This window comes from Scardinius erythrophthalmus, assembly GCF_964197995.2.
Source record: "Scardinius erythrophthalmus genome assembly, chromosome: 14".
Lineage (NCBI taxonomy): Eukaryota > Metazoa > Chordata > Actinopteri > Cypriniformes > Leuciscidae > Scardinius > Scardinius erythrophthalmus.
In genome coordinates this window covers 3,666,753-3,687,554 of record NC_138234.1, presented here as the reverse complement: position 1 = coordinate 3,687,554, position 20,802 = coordinate 3,666,753, and the positions used below count along the sequence as shown (strand labels likewise).

Below are 20,802 nucleotides of genomic sequence, written 5' to 3'. Positions count from 1 at the left end.
CACTTCACGAGTCATTCCAAATCACTTCACTAGTTTCTCTGAATCACTTCACTAGTTTCTCTGAATCACTTCCTGAATCACTTCACGAGTCATTTCAAATCACTTCACTAGTCACTCTGAATCACTTCACTAGTTTCTCTGAATCACTTCACTAGTTTTTCTGAATCACTTCCTGAATTACTTCATGAGTCACTCTGAATCACTTCACGAGTCATTCCAAATCACTTCACTCGAATCACTGTGTCTGTGAGCAGGAGGCGGGGCTTCAACACCTTCGTGCTGCGACCGCACTGTGGGGAGGCGGGGCCTATTCATCACCTGGTGTCTGGATTCATCCTGTCAGAAAACATCTCACACGGACTTCTGCTCAGGAAGGTACGTGGATGAAAAGAGTGTGAATCGAAATAGTCATTTGTTCAGGAATCAGAATGTAGTCTGATTCCTGAACGAATGACTCTTATGAACCGGTTCTCTTTGTAGTGAGAGGAAGAACCACTACAGTATATATTCATAACCGTTATTTGTTTGGGAAATTGGTTACAGTATTTCTCTGCTCATTCATTCGAGAATTGGATTTCACTAGATGCACTGTGTGGCTTTGATTCACTAAAGATTCAGTTCATAGGAGTCATTCATTCAAGTATCTGATTTCACTAGTTCATGAAATATGGCTAATTTGAATGAAACAAATTCCCAAACAAATGACTCTTCTTTGCCAGTTATTTTTAGTCAATCAAAACCATACAGTACGACTAATGTAGTCCCCAATGATTTTTAGCAAATCAAATACACACAGAGTGACCAATGTAGTCCGATTCCCTAAGAAATACTTTTTAGTGAATTAAACACACACAACACAACCAGGGTAGTCCAACCAATTCTCAACCAAATGACTCATATGAACCAGTTCTTTTAAGTGAATCATAACATGCAGAATGACTAATGTTGTCCAATTCATGAAGGAATGACTCGTATGAGATGGTTCTTTTTAGTGAATCAGAATCAAAAAGCTTGACTGGTGTTGTCTGATTCTTAAACAAACATGTACATTACATTTGATCATTTAACAGATGCCTTTATCCAAGCGCCTTTATCCGAAAGGACTCCTATGAATTTTTTGGTGTGAATCAAACACATTCAACGTGACTGAAGAACAATGATTCCTAAATGAATGGCAAACTAATTTATTTTGATTCCTTAAAGGTGCAGAGTGTAATATTTAGGAGGATCTGTTGACAGAAATGCATTATCATATTCATAACTATGTTCTAGTGGTGTATAAAGACCTTACATAATGAACCGTTATGTTTTTATTAGCTTAGAATGAGTCATTTATCTCTACACACACCGCGGGTCCGCTTACATCGACATGTTTCTACGGTGGCCCTGAGCGGACAAACGCATTTCGTCACTATGTTGTTCTTCTTGATAAGAAGCGAGCTAAAGTCAGCGAATAAAACGAATAAGACACAATGATGAACAAGTGACAATAATATTCGCAATAACATATCGTTTTACTGAATAATTGAGTAAATCTAATTTCTTAATAAATCTTTGTTAAGAAACCTCATTGTTTAACTGGCTACTCTCTGCTGTCTCAGACGACGACATCACTTCCTGTCGGCCACCGTAACTTCTGTTGGGTGCAATTCGCAACCTCACCACTAGATGCGCTAAAACTTACACACTGCACCTTTAACTACTCTTGTTTGACCATGTTTTTGATTCACTAAAAGAACCAGTTCATAAGAGTCATTTGTTCATGAATCGGACTACATCAGTCACTCTGTATGTGTTCGATTCACTGTAAAGAACCGCTTCATAAGAGTCATTCACTAATGAATCGTTAGTTTTCAGTATTTTGAACAGGTTATAACAAACACACAGGACAGAATCATCAAAGTGGACGTAGTCGTGATTCCCCTGTGTGTGTCGTAGGCCCCGGTCCTGCAGTACCTGTACTATCTGGCTCAGGTGGGCATCGCCATGTCTCCGCTCAGCAACAACAGTCTGTTCCTGAGTTACCACCGTAACCCTCTGCCCGAGTATCTGTCCCGCGGCCTGATGGTGTCGCTGTCCACCGACGACCCGCTGCAGTTCCACTTCACCAAGGTCAGATCACCTGGTGTCCACTGTTGTGTGGAACTCATTACTAGTAACCTGAGTTATGTAATCAGATTACTTTATCAAGTAACAAGTAATGCATTACTTTTAAAATTTACAACAAAATAAGTTACTTTTTCAAACAAGTAACACAAGTTACTTTAACCATTTATTGACTGACAGCTCTCGTCCCCATGTTGAGAGAAATCAATTCATTTTTATGCATTTAATCTCACTGTATTGACCGATGTACTTGCTTCTGACCTTCAATGATTCAGTTAAACCATGAGCAGAAATGACTATAGATTTCTTTGCTTTTATTAGTAAAGTAAGTGTTAAACTTTTTCTCCTTCATCCTATTCTTGTGTTATCCAGAATAACAGCAGCTGAAAGGTTTGTTTGAGCTGTTCTTCTACTGTACTCTATCTCTACTGTACTCTACTGTACTCTCTCTACTGTACTCTCTCTACTGTACTCTCTCCCTCTACTGTACTCTACTGTACTATATCTACTGTACTCTACTGTACTATCTTTACTGTACTCTATCTCCACTGTACACTACTGTACTCTCTCTACTGTACTCTACTCCACTCTCTCTACTGTACTCTATCTCTACTGTACTCTACCCTACTATCTCTACTGTACTCTATCTACTGTACACTACTGTACTCTCTCTACTGTACACTACTGTACTCTCTCTACTGTACTCTCTCTGCTGTACACTATGTCTACTGTACACTACTGTACTCTCTCTACTGTACTGTACACTCTCTACTGTACACTATATCTACTGTACACTACTCGCTACTGTACTCTCTACTGTACTCTCTCTACTGCACTCTATTTTACTCTACCTCTACTGTACTCTCTCTACTGCACTCTATTTTACTCTACCTCTACTGTACTCTCTCTCCGCTGTACACTACTGTACTCTATCTCTACTGTACACCATCTCTACCGTACACTATCTACTGTACTCTCTATCTACTGTACTCTCTCTCTACTGTACTCGACTGTACTCCATCTCTACTGTACTCCATCTATACTGTACACTACTGTACTCTATCTCTACTGTACACTACTGTACTCCATCTCTACTGTACTCAACCTCTACTGTACGCTACTGTACTCTCTCTACTGTACACTGCTGTACTCCATCTCTACTGCACACTACCTCTACTCTACCTCTACTGTACACTATCTCTACTGTACACTACTGTACACTCTCTACTGTACACTATCTCTACTGTACTGTATCTCTACTGTACACTACGGTACACTACTGTTCTCTCTACTGTACTCTATCTCTACTGTACTCTGTACTCTCTCTACTGTACTCTATCTCTACTGTACTCTCTCTCTACTGTACACTATGGTACACTACTGTTCTCTCTACTGTACTCTGTACTCTCCCTACCGTACTCTATCTCTACTGTAGTCTACTGTACTCTCTCTCTGCTGTACACTACTGTACTCTACCTTTACTGTGGTCTACTGTGCTCTATCTCTACTGTAGTCTACTGTACTCTATCTCTACTGTACACTACTGTACTCTATCTCTACTGTACACTGCTGTATTCCATCTCTACTGCACACTACCTCTACTCTACTGTACACTATCTCTACTGTACTCTACCTCTACTGTACTCTATCTCTACTGTACACTGCTGTATTCCATCTCTACTGCACACTACCTCTACTCTACTGTACACTATCTCTACTGTACTCTACCTCTACTGTACACTACTGTACTCTATCTCTACTGTACACTACTTTGCTCTATCTCTACTGTAGTCTACTGTACTCTCTCTACTGTACTCTCTCTCTATTGTACTCTACTGTACTCTATCTCTACTGTAGTCTACTGTACTCTCTCTACTGTACTAGAGTAAAGCCTAACTTTTTTGTTATAAAAAACAAGCCCAGCCCAGGTGGAACAAAAGTAACGCAAAAGTAACGTTACGCATTACTTTTCTAAAAAAGTAACTAAGTAATGCAATTAGTAACTTTTTAAGGGAGCAACGCAATATTGAAATGCATTACTTTCCCCAACACTGATGTTCGGGCATCAGTTTCAGGTTAAACTACAGTATTTATTAGTAGTGTCACAATATATCGCAATACAAAAATGCAACAATATGTATCGTGTATAGTTCAATAAAATTTCTGTGTGAGGAAAAACAATTGAGTTTACAGAGTTTTAGTGTCAGAACTACATTAAACTATAATGTTGAATATAATGTATAATAATGCAATGGGGGGATATTTGTGGGTCCTGATAATGCCAAACGTCTGATGTTACCGGTAAAAAGTCCTACATTATTATAAATATATCTAGTCAGTGACAGAGCACAAGCATATTCATCTACAATATTTATGTATTTTCAGCTTCAGAATCATGAATATTGTTATTCTGGTGTCTCTATTGTCCTGTGCTTTGGGTTTCAGCACCAAGTCCAAGCCTATTCATTTACACCCACAATGTTATATCAAATTTAGCATTTTAAATCAATAGTAAATTTTTTGTTAACCTTTTTCCAAATGTCTTGGAGTATCGCAATAATATTGTATCGTGAGTTCAGTATCGTAATATGTATCGAATCGTGACAGGAGGGTATCCTTACACCCCTAGTATTTATGCATGTGTCTGTGTTTTGCATGACTGTATATATGTGTGTGTGTGTGTGTGTGTGTGTGTGTGTGTGTGTGTGTGTGTGTGTGTGTGTGTGTGTGTGTGTGTGTGTGTGTGTGTGTGTGTGTTGCAGGAGCCTCTGATGGAGGAGTACAGCATCGCTGCTCAAGTCTGGAAACTGAGCTCATGTGACATGTGTGAACTGGCCAGAAACAGTGTGTTAATGAGCGGCTTCTCACACAGGGTAACAAACACACACACACAAAAATACAAACAGTATACTGTATATAGAAAGGTTATCAAGGTTAATGAAAATAATGGAAATGAAAGCAGGGCTCCCAGAGTCACAGAGAACCCAGAAATATCAGGGTCAGAAACATTTCTATGGAGAGTATAATTGTGTCCTCATCTATTATATCTGTCTGTCTCAGGCTAAGGGTTATTGGCTGGGTCCCAACTACAACAAAGAGGGTACGATCAGTAACGACATTCGGCGCACAAATGTCCCCGACATCCGCGTGGCGTACCGTCACGAGACGCTGTGCGAAGAACTTCACCTCATCACGCAGGCCGTCCGAACGCAGGAGCTGGACCGCATCGAGGAGGAGGACGACATGCTGTCCTTCACGTCCAGCCAATCCACAGCCCCGCCCACAAGCTCGCCTGTCCAATCAGCACGCTAGAGAAGCCATGACCCCGCCCACACTCATACCAGTCCAATCAGCACAGTAGAGATGAGCCACAGCCCCGCCCACACTCAGCTGTCCAATCAGCACACTAAAGAAGCCATGATCCCGCTCACACGCTCGCCTGTCCAATCAGCACACTAGAGATAAGCCATGTCCCCGCCCACAAACTCGCCTGTCCAATCAGCACATAGCGAAGCCATGACCCCGCCCACACGCTCGCCTGTCCAATCAGCACACTAGAGAAGCCATGACCCCCGCCCACACTCAGCTGTCCAATCAGCACACTAGAGAAGCCATGACCCCACCCACACTCATACTGGTCCAATCAGCACAGTAGAGATGAGCCACAGCCCCGCCCACACTCAGCTGTCCAATCAGCACACTAGAGATAAGCCATGACCCCGCCCACACGCTCGCCTGTCCAATCAGCACACTAGAGATAAGCCATGACCCCGCCCACACGCTCGCTGTCCAATCAGCACTAGAGATAAGCCATGACCCCGCCCACACGCTCGCCTGTCCAATCAGCACACTAGAGATAAGCCATGACCCCGCCCACACTCTCACCTGTCCAATCAGCACACTAGAGAAGCCATGACCCCGCCCACACACTCACTACAGAACGCCGCAGCATCAAGACCAAAGTGACATTCCCTACGTCAGTGTTGATCTCATTTCAGTGCATGTTTAGAGACGTTTCAGCTATGCATCAATATAATGCAATTAGCACGAGTGTTTGTGTCATTACACATGACATCACAGCTCCCTCACGTGCCTTTTACTTTAGCTACTTTTATTTTGAAGCTTTGGCTTTGATTGTAACTTACTGTGAACGTGTCTTTTAGTCTCTCGTTCTATAAACTGTTTAATTTCTTCATCAATTTAAAGGATTTATTTTCTCTGATGGCCGAACTGTTCAGATGTGTGTTTACGAATGTCCTCCGGTCCTGCAGGAGGCGCCGTTGAGCCAAAACGAACAGTATTTTTCTAACCCTAAACCTCCTGTGCGCTAAACGCTGGGAAGTTCACACGTCTACATGAAGGTAGTTTACGTAGATCTCCTCGTACACTCGATATACATTATGCCTGACAGTAGTTTTAGTTGAACATTAAACTGACTGTTAATCTTCACACAATATAGTGATTTTCCCACTAATAAATCGCACAAATCATGAGATCAAAAACAGCACGATTTGTAGAGATTAGCATGCTGATCGAGCAGACACAGAGCAAAGCATGAGGTTCGACATGCTAGAGAGCAAATGATCACAAGTAATAGTACAAAAATATATATGTATATCTTTATTTTTTGTGAATGAGAATGTTAGTCTACAGCAGAACTGATCAGATAAGAGTATTTTGTTCATATCAATAAAGCATGTGTGCATTCAATCTCCTCTGGGTTCTTGCTCATCTTTGCATCAAACCTAAAAACAGTGATAATAATATACAAATCAGACGCTCCTGATCTTCAAAACCAGATCTGATTACGAATAAATATGAATTTAACATTCAACGTCCTTCAGCATCCATTAACAGCTTCAGTCGTGTGTGTGTGTGTGTGTGTGTCGCTCGACGGGAAGTTAGCGGCCTCAGATCATTGGTCTCACTTCACTGGCCACCTGGAGAGAGTGAACATGACGTTGTGTGAATATGACATCACATACTTCAGTATGACATCATGTGTGTAACGATGACCTCACCGCAAGGGCCGATTTGACGTTCTGCAGCTGGTAGAAAACTCGTCCGCCCTCCTCGGGACAAACAGTCTTGAGCTCGTCACGCGTCATTCCCAGCAGCATGGAGCCGGTGACGCCCCCTAAACACCGGACCGTACTGACACACACACAGTTTAACAACACAAACATTTTATTATGTGACATCTGAGTTCAGATTAACTAGCATGCTAGCGGTTCTCAACTGATCTGGTCACATTTTCCCGTGGTCATTAAACGCGACCCAAAGTTTTTAGGAATTCGAACCAAGCAAATTTAGTTCTCAAAAATGGTTGACAAGCACAGAGGTACCGTCGCTTTTTACTTAACATACTCATACACTGTAAGAATGACAATAATAAGGCTATTAAATAACAACCCCAAACTAATATTCAAGTTAGCATGTTGGTATGAAATAACAAAAGTGAACATAAAATGGTATTCTGGAAACTACAGTTACCATTGTAAATACAATAATAACATGAACTGTTGATAAAACATACGCACACTGATTCTGGTGAAGTTAGACGGAATGAATATTATACATGCAATCCTTCCCTGCTAACACACAACGTACAACTTGTGTAATGTTGGTACTTTTTGGCCATTTCATGACTTACTAATTGAAAACGTTAGTACGATGTTGCATGCTCGTAATTTCATTGGCTCTTTTGGTGTGTTCAAGTCCTCCTCGGAAGTTCGTACTTACGAGGTGGGAAGTCGTGTTTATGGCGGTATGTGCGTTCAAGTCACTTTCGTCGGATTAAGATGGCGGAGTACTTTCTCTTAATTACACAAAAATAGAGCAAGTTTCTTAAACTCAAATTCTAGAAAATGAAGAACAAAGAAATGTGCATCAGGTGAGCTTTGGTTTCTTATGTTTTTAATTAGCCTAATTTATGAAGCCACTGCAAACTTTATCGTTATATATTACATTGTTATATAATAATGCAATCATATTCTGTGCAGGCAATTAGCTTACTTTGCTGTAAATAGAAAAATCTAGCAATATCACTGCTAAATATACCTTTAAGTATTGTATTCCGCCATGTTTCTCAGTGACACGCCCCCAACTCGTACACATCAGGGCTTAAAGAAAATCCCGAGCTTCCCACTCGTAGTTATGACATTGTGTTGGCGTTCATGTGCGCTCAACTCATAAATACGATCTTTACTTGATGACTTGAACGCACCATATAAGATGTTGTTGTTGCTCTCTATGATATCCAGCGCGCGCCGCGAGCACGGTAACGTCTGACAGGACAGGCAAGCTCGTTTTTCTGAGGTGAGAGACTTTTTATTTCGTTACGAATATAACCTCACAATAATCACACTGACACACAGCCTGACGACATCTAATCTGACGGCAGATACTGAATCAGTACAACGCGTTTCTCTCTACTTAAACTGCGTCGGACAGAAACCGCTTTCACGCAACATAATTACTTTCATCAGACTTTTTATTTTAATTTTTTTCAATTATGCTTTTTGTTGTGTCTTTGAATACACACTCCGCGACCAACTCAAAACGTTCTTGCGACCCACCAGTTGAGAAACACTGTAATATGAAGTGTGTATTCCATTTTTCTAAATGTGCATCGTGTGAGACCGTATGGCACCAGGAGTCGCCGTGATTTTCAAACATTTTTGACTCATTTCATCAGACTGACCAAACCTAAGACATTTTTTACACAAAATTTGACTAAACGTGCTAATTGTATTTGCAAATTAGATAAATTAATTAAACATGCACCTTAATAAGGTCATGTGACAGTGAAGCATACTATTACTTGAAATGGTTATTGCTTTGCATACTAGTTTCACACACTATTTATTTTTAAAATTGTATGCATACTGTGCAGTACGCTAACACATTTTCCTCACATTTTACTGAAGCCCTTGTGCTCCAGCCAGGCCCGGACCTCCTCCGGACGGGATTTTCTGGTGAGTGCTGGTGCAGATGGAGTTTCCTGCGGGTCGTGGGGTGAAGTTTATGATTGTGAACATGTGTAACTCAGATCAACAGGACTAGACACATACGTCGCGTATACGTACAGGTTTGGCCTCCTGCTGTGGAAGCTGGAGCATGTTGTTGGGGACGTAACCGACCTGTCCTTTCTGATTCCTCACCTTCCACCACTGCTTAGACATGTCCAACAACTACAACACACACGCTGAATCCTTAGAGACCATTTTCTCAAAAAGAAAATAACTTGACAGAGTCAAGTCACCTTCATTTATATAACGCTTTTAACAATATAGATCGTTTCAAAGCAGCTTTACAGTGATAATAGGAAATTAAAGTAACAGAGATGGTTTTGGCTTTACAGCAGATCTAGAATAAAGCTATTGTCCAGATAAAGTCAGACACTATATCAGTTCATAAATCTCAAAATCTCTTTGTCTTTGTGTCTGCAGTCGCTCACCTGCAGTTCTTCACCTTTACTGATGGTGAGCTCACGAGCGTTACGCGCGGAAAAATCAAACACCGCTCGCATGTAGCTCACCGGCAACTCCTCCGAACTGCAAAACACACACCGTTACACACTCAAAGTACAGCAGGAGATCTCCTACACTAAAATACTGAAGTATATCGGTACCTTTCCTGAGGTTCCTCTGGTATTTTGTAGCTCTACACAAAGAAACAGAAGCAAAAAACTATTAAAGCATTTTAATTAAATGTTTCTCATGTAATTAAAGGGATATTTCACCCAAAAATGTAAATTAGCCCATGATTTACTCACCCTGAAGCCATCCTAGGTGTATATGACATTCTTCTTTCAGACGAACACAATCAGAGTTATATTAAAAAATGTCCTGGCTCTTCCAAGCTTTATAATGGAGTCAATGGGTTTTTTTTTTTGGGAAGTCCATCAGAGCCTATCCATCCATGATAAAAGTGCTCCACACTGCTCTGGGGGGTTAATAAAGGCCTTCTGAAGTAAAGCGATGAGTAACACTTAAACTTGACGCACAACGTAATGGCGATCGTGGTTGCCCAGTCCTGTTTGTTTGAATCGCGAGAGGCATCAACGCTTACGCTACTATCTACGTCATACATCGTCAAGTGTTACTCTTGTGGCGTAAGTCGACTTGCGTACGGCCGTCTGCCGGAAGCTAGTTATTTTAGTCAATAAAGTTTTAAACATGGATATTTTTCTTACACGAACGCATTGCTTCACTTCAGAAGGCCTTTATTAACCCACAGAGCAGTGTGGAGCACTTTTATCATGGGTGGATGTGCTTTGATGGACTTCCAAAAAAAAATGTTTTATAAAGCTTGGAAGAGCCAGAACATTTTTTATATAACTCTGATTGTGTACATCTGAAAGAAGAATGTCATACACACCTAGTATGGCTTCAGGGTAACTAATTTTCATTTTTGGGTGAACTGTCCCTTTAAGTGCTCAGTGTGTGTTTGTACCGTTTGTCGTGTCACGGATTGTCGCGGTGGCTCTCGGCTGCTGGTGTGTGTGTTGGTCGGCTCTGGGTTTCTAATGGCTGGCGGCTCCCAGCCGTCATCAAACACCGGCGTGAACGTGGGAATATCTTCATCATCCTCCGGCCACTTGGTGCTTCATCAGACACACAGAAACATGATGTGAAGAGACCAGCCTCTGTCAAGTCAAGTCACAATTATCTATATAGCGCTTTTTTAAAACTCTATCAGTGACGGAATGGAGAAAAACCCTTGTGAGAAACCAGACTCAGTCTCTCAGTTCTCCTCTGGCCAACGAACCAAAAGTGTATGATTATGATTATGATTCAAGCAGCATTACAGGTCTGAAGTCAGATTGGATCAGAACATTCAGAATATTATCCAGTTCCATCTGGTTGAAGATTCACGCCGGTGTTGATGAGGCCTTCACAGGGAGAGTCTAGTGGACACACTCTCTGCTGACACTTCAGGGATGTGTTGTGGTCATGTCTAGGCTCAGGTCTGTCTTGGGGTTTTCTCTGTCTGACGTGTGTGTGTGTGTGTGTGTGTGTGTTTGTGTTTGTGTTCATGGTTTTCTATCCCGGTGGGGACTTCAACCTGAATGCACACAGACTCATGGGGACTCGTGTCACAGTGGGGACCTAAATTGAGGTCCCCATGGGTAAACAAGCTTATAAATCATACAGAATGAGGTTTTTTTTTAAATGTAAAAATGCAGAAAGTTTTCTGTGATGGGAAGGTTTAGGGGTAGGGGTAGTGTAAGGAGATAGAATATACAGTGTGTACAGTATAAAAACCATTAAGTCTATGGAGAGTCCCCACAAAGATAGTGAACCAGACATGTGTGTGTGTGTGTGTGTGTGTGTGTGTGTGTGTGTGTGTTGTACCTGGGGATGTTCCAGGCGTCTCCCAGAGACTGCCACAGATGGTCCTCCTCCGCCGTGGCCTCCTCGCTGAGGAAGAGGATACACTCCGGCTCAAACAGAGGAGCCACGATAGATGGAGGGAGATCCTCATTACAGTGAAACACTATCTACACACACAGATATAAACACATGTGAGCTAAAGAACAATGTGTTCACAGACAGACAGATAGACTGATAGACAGACAGACAGATAGCTAGATAGATAGATAGACCCATAGATAGATGGACAGACAGACAGACAGACAGACAGAGAGACAGATAGATAGATAGATAGATAGATAGATAGATAGATAGATAGATAGATAGATAGATAGATAGATAGACCGACAGCTAGCTAGATAGATAGACAGACAGACAGACAGATAGATAGACAGACCGATAGATAGACGGACAGACAGACAGATAGATAGATAGATAGATAGATGGACAGACAGACAGACAGACAGACAGATAAATAGATAGATAGATAGACAGACAGCTAGCTAGATAGACAGACAGACAGACAGACAGACAGACAGACAGACAGATAGATAGATAGATAGATAGACAGACCGATAGATGGACAGACAGACAGACAGACAGATAGATAGATAGATAGATAGATAGATAGATAGATAGATAGATAGATAGATAGATAGATAGTCTCACCAGGTCCAGTATAGAGAACAGACAGTGTGCGAGTTCAGCAGCGCTGGGGTTTTCAATCTTTCCCTGCAGTGTGCCCTGATGAACAGATTATTCGACAATTATTATAATATAACATAATAATCTTTGTGATAAATATCTTTACAATAAATATTTATACATATTAAATTAAACAAATATGAACAGGTATAATTTTAGTAGGTATAATTTTTATAGTATACAATATAAAATGAAACGGAGCAGTATCTCTCACACACCAGCAGGTTAAAGGCCATCTTGACTTTCTGCAGACAGACTGTGAACTCTTCATCTGACGGCAGTCCCTTCACCACTTACAGATGAGGACAGATGAGAGGAAACACGTCAGCAGAGCATTCATAAACTCATCTCATCCGATCCAGTGAAATGAACCATTTCTCTCACCTTTCTGCTTTTTCTTCTTTTTCTTTTTGTCCACTTTAGGGGCGACGGCTGTCAGTCTGTCGGCGAAGGCTTCGATGTCGTTAATGAGATGATTCAGGATGTCCTGCACACAGACGAGTCGTCTTTATCTCTCATCTACACATCAACACTGCATGATTCAGTCACAAACACTCACCACGTTCCTCTCTCTCTCGGTGTACGGCCTCTGAGGGGGTGGTCTCGGGGGCGTGTCTTCTACACGAGGGGGCGGAGGCTGTCTCGGAGGCGGAGCCACTATCTTCTTATAGGTGGAGTTATTTCTGGAGGCGAGTGGAGTTGGGGCGGGACTCTCATCTGGACAGCACAGAAAAACAGCGCTTATAAATATGAAAAGTACATACTGCGCTGATGATGGTAAATCACATACTATGTACTATTGATACCACATGATAAATTCACATTCTCATCCAAAGTGCAAGAGATTGTGGGTAATATTAGCCCAAAGAGAAATAAGGGGACACTTAGGCTGTTGCATCTGAGATAGCATACTTCCCTACTATATAGTGGGCGAAAACAGTATGTGACAAAAGTAGTATGTCCGAATTCACAGTACTCATAAAAAAGTCTGCAAAAAGTCCCCGGATTAACTACTACCACAACTTCCAATTTTAAAATATATATCATCATATTTATGAATTTATGAGGCACTAGGCATTTGCTAGGGGGTTCTGCGTAATTGCAAGAGAGCTAACTCCCAAGTCTCCAGTGTTCTGATGGTAAGATGTGTGACATGTCCATGTTTCTATGTGCAGTTGCTAGGGTACTCTAAATGGTTGCTAGGGTGTGGCTAGACAGTTACCATGATGATACTTACAGACTAGTTTCCAACCAACAATTCCCATGTCTCTGTGATGTTCTGGTGCTGAGATATGGCTTATTCATGCTGCCGTAAGGTTGCTAGGGCGCTGTAAATGGTTGCTAGGATGCGGCTAGACAGTTTCCTAGCTGAAACTAATAGACTAGGTGTGTAATTGGATATTTGAAGACTTCTTACCAGTCAAAAAAGGCCACCCACTTTTCTCTACGATGTTCTGATCCAGAGATATCTCTCTCACCTTTTTTTAAACGTAAGTCTATGGGGTGGTTGCTAGGGTGCTGTTACTGGTTGCTAGGGGGTGGCTGTAACATTGTTGTGTCACTGCTTATTGGCTGCGTGCTAGGAGTCTCAAATGAGCTCACTTACAAGACATTCTCATCTGGATATATGATCTCACAAAATATTTGCCAATGTTAAGTGTCTTGCGAGCCGAGAGATCCCGGACGAGCCCCCATTTGTCCCCTGCATTAAATCTAAGGGACTTTTTTGCCCAATTTTTCGCCCACCGTGCAAACATCATATACCCGATCGCTTATAAAAGTCAAAGCAGTGTTCTCCTCAATGAGCCGCATGATTTGACACCTCATTCATGGGTCTACAACAAACGGTGTGGGACGAGTTAGGTGGCGAAGTTTTGTACGGAAGTAGAGGAAACATGTGAGATAACAATAGAGTGCTTCGCTTTCTTTACATTTTACACTTACATTTATGCATTTGGCAGATGCTTTTATCCAAAGCGACTTACATAGCATTTCAAGGTACACATTTACATATCAGGTCTTACTCCATGACCTTGGCATTGCAAGCGCCAACGCTCTACTGTTTGAGCTACAGGAAAGCAACCACCTTTCCAAAGCTTTCCAACCACCTCTTATTAATAATACACTGTTCTTGCATTATCTCACCATAATCCGGAGTGGCCCACTGTTCTGGAGGAGGTCTCGGAAGAATCAGCTCGGCTGGAGGAGAGGCTCTTCGTGAATTTCTTGGCATGGCGTTTCCGACACCGGCTTTACTGCAGAATCAAATGACAAATTTGTCACCACGATATTTCTAGGTCATTAGTGATTGGTTGGACAGGATTTCATCGGCTAACCTGACGTTACTCTGTCTGTGATCATCCCTCTTGTTCTGAAGAAGCCGATCCAGATCTTTCTTCAGATAATCTGCCTGAACAACAAATAAAATCAGTCGTTTATCATCAGAGTCTAGTCAAGTCACCTTTATTTATATAGCGATTTTACAATACAGATTGTTTCAATGCAGCTTTACAGAGATAACAGGAAAATAATGCAACAAAGTTTGTTTCCAGAAGACAATAGCATTACAGTCCAGCTTAAGTAAGCTCAGTGAGGTTTCATTTTTGTTGTAAAAAAGTTATTAATTTAGTTCATTTATATATATAGCTGCTCTAGAGAAAACCGTGATGTCATCATCCAGCTCAGATCAGTTCTCATATAATGGTGTCAACGCAGGCAGAGCAATAATATTGTTGAATATTAAATGTCTTTAACGCGTCTCTGAGACGCTGAGATCCCTCGAGCGCCCTGAGAGTCGTGAACTCACCCTGAGAGACTCGCTCTGGAACATGAAGACGCTGACGACCCGACTTCCCCGGTTCTGGATGGAGATGGTCAGGAGAGATTCGTACGGGCTCTCGTCCAGAACCGCCTTCAGATCCAGAATGCTGTTCAGCGGCCACGACTCAAGCACCTCCTGAAACATCACAGCGAGAGCGCTTTAACATCTCAACGCTTTCAACCAGTCAGTCTTCTGCTTCCACTGAGAGTTTCATATACCAAGGTATATTTTAAAGGAGCAGTGTGTAAGTTTTAGCAGCATCTAGTGGTGAGGTTGCGAATTGCACCCAACTGAAGTTACAGTGGCCGACAGGAAGTGATGTTTCTTTACAAAGATCAATTAAGAAATCATGTTTTCTTAATTATTCAGTAAAACGATGTTATTGCGAATATTATTGTCACTTGTTCATCATTGTGTCAGTGTTTTATTCGCTGACTTTAGCTCGCTTCTTTACACAAAGAACAACATAGTGACGAAACGCGTTTGTCCGCTCAGGGCCACTGTAGAAACATGTCGATGTAAGCGGACCCGCGGTGTGTGTAGAGAGAAATGACTCATTCTAAGCTAATAAACACATAACGGTTCATTATGTAAGGTCTTTAAGTCAAGTCACATTTATTTATACAGCGCTTATTACAATACAGAGTGTTTCAAAGCAGCTTTATAGAGATAACAGGAAAATAATGCAACAAAGTTTGTTTCTAGAAGAAAATAGCGCCACAGTCCAGCTTAAGCAAGTTCAGTGATGGTTAATTTTTGTTGTAAAAAAGTTATTAATTTAGTTCATTAATATATATAGCTGCTCTAGAGAAAACCGTGATGTCATCGCATTATACACCACTGAAACATAGTTATGTATATGATATTGCATTTCCTCCTAAATATTACACAATGCACTTTTAAAGTACCATGAAACCTTTTGGTACTATTTTGTTCTTATACCACGGGTTCACTTACACCGTACTCTAAAGTATGTCAAAGAGATTCACCTTGCTCTCGATGTCCAGGAGCAGGAGCGCTCCGTCCCGCGCCTCCAGGATCACGTCTTGACCCCACACACGCCCCGTGGCGTCCAGGTACTTCAGCCGCTCCAGACAGTCGTCCACATCACACACCTGCCGCCCGTCCAGCTCACAGGTGAACAGATGCTGTGGAGGAGAGAGAAAGAGTGAGTCAATGGGCATGTGTGGGTCACATGATGATGATGATGATGATGTTCACCTCCACTCGGTGCTGGAACTGATGCATCTGTCTGTTAATGGAGTCCGCGTATTCCTTCCTCTGATCTACAGAAAACACACAATCATCATCATCAAACATACAATAACACAAACACAATGACACACAAACAAATATACAATCATCATAATAAACTCATATACAACACACACAAATACACAATCATCAAAATAAACTCACAAACACAATGACAAACGCACAAATACACAATCATCATAATAAACTCATATACAATGACAAACGCACAAATACACAATCGTCATAAACTCATATACAACACACACAAATACACAATCATCATAATAAACTCACAAACACAATGACAAATGCACAAATACACAGTCATCATAATAAACAAATACACAATCATCATCATAAACACAAACACAATGACAAACGCACAAATACACAATCATCATCATAAACACAAACACAATAACAAACGCACAAATATACTATCAAAAACACAAATAATTGAAACACCAGTACAAAACGATAATATTAATAAAACATTTAAATTAAAATATATGTATATATTTTGTTATATATAATATCTAAATAACATATATTATACATTAAACAAGTTATATCTAAATATTATACTAAATAACATACTACTTCGATATTTAATATAGTGAAAATGTAAATTAAATATATACAAATATCATAATTAGTGGCGTCAAATCAATTAATCGTGATTAATCACATCTAACAAAAAAGTTTGTTTACATCGAGTAAATAAATAAATAAATGTGTGTGTTTGTGTGTATACGCAGACAAGCATACAGACATATATACTGTGTATATAATGTAATATATATATTACGTACACAAACTTTTATTTTAGATGCGATTAGTCCTGACTGATTGAACTGACAGCAATAATTATAATTTGTTTAATAAATAATATATTTAGATTGAACCAATTTAGTATGAACCATTTATCATTTTAATATACATAAAATAGCACCATACACAAATATCCACAAAAAATGACAAACACAGATATTAAAAGAGCAATATAATTCACATAAATATACAATAACAATCAATATCACACCATGAATAAACAAACACACACACACAATAATGATAAACATTAGCACATAAATGTACAACACACAATAAACACCTCAAATAGACACACATTAACAAACACACAAACATAAACTCACAATACAAACACACACAAACCCATAGCAAACACATCATACACACCGCACATATATTAAACATCAAAAAACACAACAACACACAAACAAACACCTAGAATTGTTTTGTCAGCTTTATGGGACTCAGTCTAATTCTATTTCTGAAACAGAACTAATTCAGTTGATAAAACATCAGATAAAGCTTATTATTATTGTTATTATCTGTGTCCAGCGCCCAGTCATGAACGCGTCTATAAATAGCACATGGTTATGTAAAGGTTAAATGACTAAGATCAGATTAGCCGTGTGTTAATGATCCACTGGTGACGTCACAGGACCAGTACTCACTGTATATTGATTTAGCGCTGGGTCTGGATAGACTCGACAGCTCCGAGGGCGTCTCATCCGCCGTCACGCTACAGGAGATGACACGGTTAAACACACATCTGATGTGTTTGATATTATATTAATATTATATCTGCCCCTCACCTGGACCGCAGCGAATCTGCGTAACCGCTGGACCAGCCGAACGGACTCGAACCCCGCAGCATGACTACAGCACCTGGGCACAATGTCAATCCCCACTGTATCACAGTAACACTTGCAAACAAACCTACTGTGATCATACCGCGGTACTGCGATGGATTCAACTTGTAATACTAGTATTTTGATATATACATGTATACAGGGCCTAAGACTTTTTGCCACACCTGCCAATGAAAAGAAAATTTACCAGGAATAAATATTTTTTACCGGCCATGCAACGATTTTTGCAAAAAGAGGCAGTAATGACAAAATACCAGTCAAAATACACAATTATCCATTTCATTTGATACCACAGCTATACTAGCCTATCTTATATAGGCCTTGATCTAAACATTAAGACAAATAAATAGTCAGTAATAACACACAGAAATACAATATGAAAAAGTAACTGCTTTTCAGGTTAAGGAAGATCTAACAGTAGCTTTCGGGTACAGAAATTTAATAATCTATAAGTAATCAAATGTAAAATAACACTGCATAGTCTTCACTGTATAAATTAAACAGATTAATCCTTATTTTATGTTTAAAAAGTTATTCAGAAAAGAGCAGCGAGTGATTTCCTCAGTCCTCTGTTGTTTGCTTAACTTAAAGTGACAGCAGCCTCATAAACCTTCAGCTGTCTGTCATTAAAGAGATACTGATGCAATATACTACTATATTACACATGCGTTTTCTTTCTTTTAACTACTTATGTCCACTTAAGACATGTGACAGATTTTCCCTAAACCGAATTCGGCCGGGAGAGTTCTCGAGTAGTTCTCAGAGAATCCCCCAAGAAGAAGAATTAATCACGGCCGGAGGATTTCAGACAAATTTCAGAGAGAATCCCACCAGCAAACACGAATACAACCGTTTTTATAGAATAGAGGTATGCCTAAAATGACATGATACATTACATAATTTCCCTACAATTTGATTGGTTCTTCATATGCAAACTCTTCTGTATAGGTAGAGGCAAACTCTGTTTTCTTGATTACTTCATAATTACAAGGATTCAAGTTTAGACATCTGTCTAGTTTCATTTCCCATATTTGTTATTTTTACACTCACACAACCAAAGTCACGAGTTTTCGCCAAAGGGGAAACATACATTTAGCCAAAGAACAGAACGTCTTCGTACATTGTGTTAGTATGTTAGAATCATGGTTAGTTTAAAAGATAGTTTACTCTCTTATCTATTAAAAATCCATCTCAGACATAACTGACTATGTTTACTAGGATACTTTGTGTGAATTTGTCCTTTTAAGCGCAAGAAGACGTGAAAGAGAGCTCAATTCAGTACTCGTGCACTTCGGATGTTTGCGCACAGAAAACGTACGAGTAGCGAATTGAGTTTGCTTTCTCCGCGCTCTTCTTGCGCTTTAATAGCAGCTATTTAAATCGGCAAAGCTTAAACTTGTGACGATGCAGCGCTGGCCTTTCAACTGTCCTGAGCGTCGTTCACGTTTGTTCATGTTCTCACAGCATTGCATTGTTAGAATTCATAAAAACGTTAGCGGCACACTCATATATTCGCCAACACAGATTTTTACTCACATTTGTTGCTTGGCAAGTGTTTGCTTTAGGCCCTGCATGGACTTGGACACCACAATATTTACACCTTACTCTAAGGTACCTCAAAGTATACCATGGTAAAATCGTTAAAAAAGTACAATGGTATCCTTGGAAGTACACTGAAGTGCCATGGAATAGCTCCCAAAGCACCAAAGTATTACCATGGGATGCCATTACAGTGCCATTGTAAAGAATGGTATTTTTGTGAGTATACCACAGTACTGTATTGTTTTTTCAACGTATATTATTATATACTTATTATTATACTTAACGTATTATACTTTAGTACATTTGTATGGTACAAGAGTACCAAGTATTATCCTCTCTACCAAAAACAAAGTACCATGGTATTGTTTGAAATTCCATTTAATACCATGGTATATTTTAAAGTACCATGATACTTTTTGGTACTATTTTGTTGGTGGTACATGGTACAGAATATCATGGTTTTTCAACAAATTTGCTATGGTAAAACCATGGTACTTGGGTTCATACTTTTAAATACGTCAATACCATGCTATTTCCAAGAGGTAAAGTTTCATGGTATTACCATGGTATTTTGAAACATTTACGTCGTTAAAGTGAGGAATGAACAGTGTTGAGTTAGCTAATCATCTTCTGGAAATATGCACAGGTTTATGAGCTCATAAATCAAGATCTCTGTAATCTGCTGTGAGGAGCGTCACTGTCCGTACGACAAGAAAACATGGAGAACGACACGACAACCCCCTAAACACTGCGAGAACGTCTCGATTCTGATAATCATCTGATGAAGATCAAATAAACCAGAATAGCTTTATATGTGATCGTGCCTGTTGGAGATCTTTGAGAAGACCTGAAGACTTCTAAACTTTACCGAAATCTCCTGAAGACACACACCTGAGATCAGCAGTTCAACTAGTTCTGATATGATAAAGTCATCTAATAATCCAAAAAAGATTTCCTGAGGAGAACAGATGTGTTATTGGAGATCTTTCTCACCTGTGTGTTGAGATCTTCAGTGGTTTCTCCAGTTCCTGTGTGTTAAATCATACTGAACTCGCTCATAACCAGACGTGATGGACTGAGGAAACTCCCGTCGAAGTCCAAAGTCTGACACGAGCTCAGAGCCAGTGTGTCTTAAAGGAGCTCAGAGATCAGATGGGTGGAGACGTCCACAGAAACACAACCTCACCTACATCTGAACAAACCCCTACACTCACTAACACTGAGACTTGAATAAGTGAATGGTTAAACAATCAGATTAATCTGTGCCAAATCATCCTCACGGTTCCACCTTAACAACTGAATCATATCAGAAGTT

The 20,802-nt window shown here is 40.2% G+C and overlaps 2 protein-coding genes across 4 annotated transcripts in view; one reads left to right on the top strand and one right to left on the bottom strand.

Annotated features, from left to right (window-relative positions):
- The window catches only part of ampd2a (adenosine monophosphate deaminase 2a), a gene marked incomplete at its 5' end in the record, with an annotated part of 35,738 nt that extends 28,917 nt beyond the window's left edge, over window positions 1-6,821 (top strand). For all 3 annotated transcript variants that reach the window (XM_081385159.1, XM_081385160.1, XM_081385158.1), the window contains 4 exons: window positions 255-375; window positions 1,939-2,112; window positions 4,869-4,979; window positions 5,167-6,821. In XM_081385159.1, coding sequence (XP_081241285.1) covers window positions 255-375; window positions 1,939-2,112; window positions 4,869-4,979; window positions 5,167-5,418 — 658 coding nt within the window. In that variant the 3' untranslated portion in view covers window positions 5,419-6,821. The remainder of the gene's footprint in view (window positions 1-254; window positions 376-1,938; window positions 2,113-4,868; window positions 4,980-5,166) is intronic.
- On the bottom strand, window positions 6,736-20,759 carry eps8l3a (EPS8 signaling adaptor L3a). The gene is made up of 19 exons (XM_081385161.1): window positions 20,481-20,759; window positions 17,889-17,961; window positions 17,748-17,815; window positions 16,231-16,295; window positions 15,999-16,157; window positions 14,995-15,144; window positions 14,525-14,598; window positions 14,334-14,443; window positions 12,748-12,905; window positions 12,573-12,675; window positions 12,407-12,480; window positions 12,153-12,227; window positions 11,466-11,611; window positions 10,532-10,714; window positions 9,566-9,662; window positions 9,195-9,299; window positions 9,024-9,109; window positions 7,128-7,260; window positions 6,736-7,046 (listed from the first exon to the last, which is right to left on the bottom strand). Exons 2-19 carry the CDS (start codon window positions 17,948-17,950, stop codon window positions 7,017-7,019), a joined length of 1,878 nt encoding a protein of 625 aa, XP_081241287.1. The 5' UTR covers window positions 17,951-17,961; window positions 20,481-20,759; the 3' UTR covers window positions 6,736-7,016.
- Window positions 20,760-20,802: the final 43 nt, after the last annotated feature.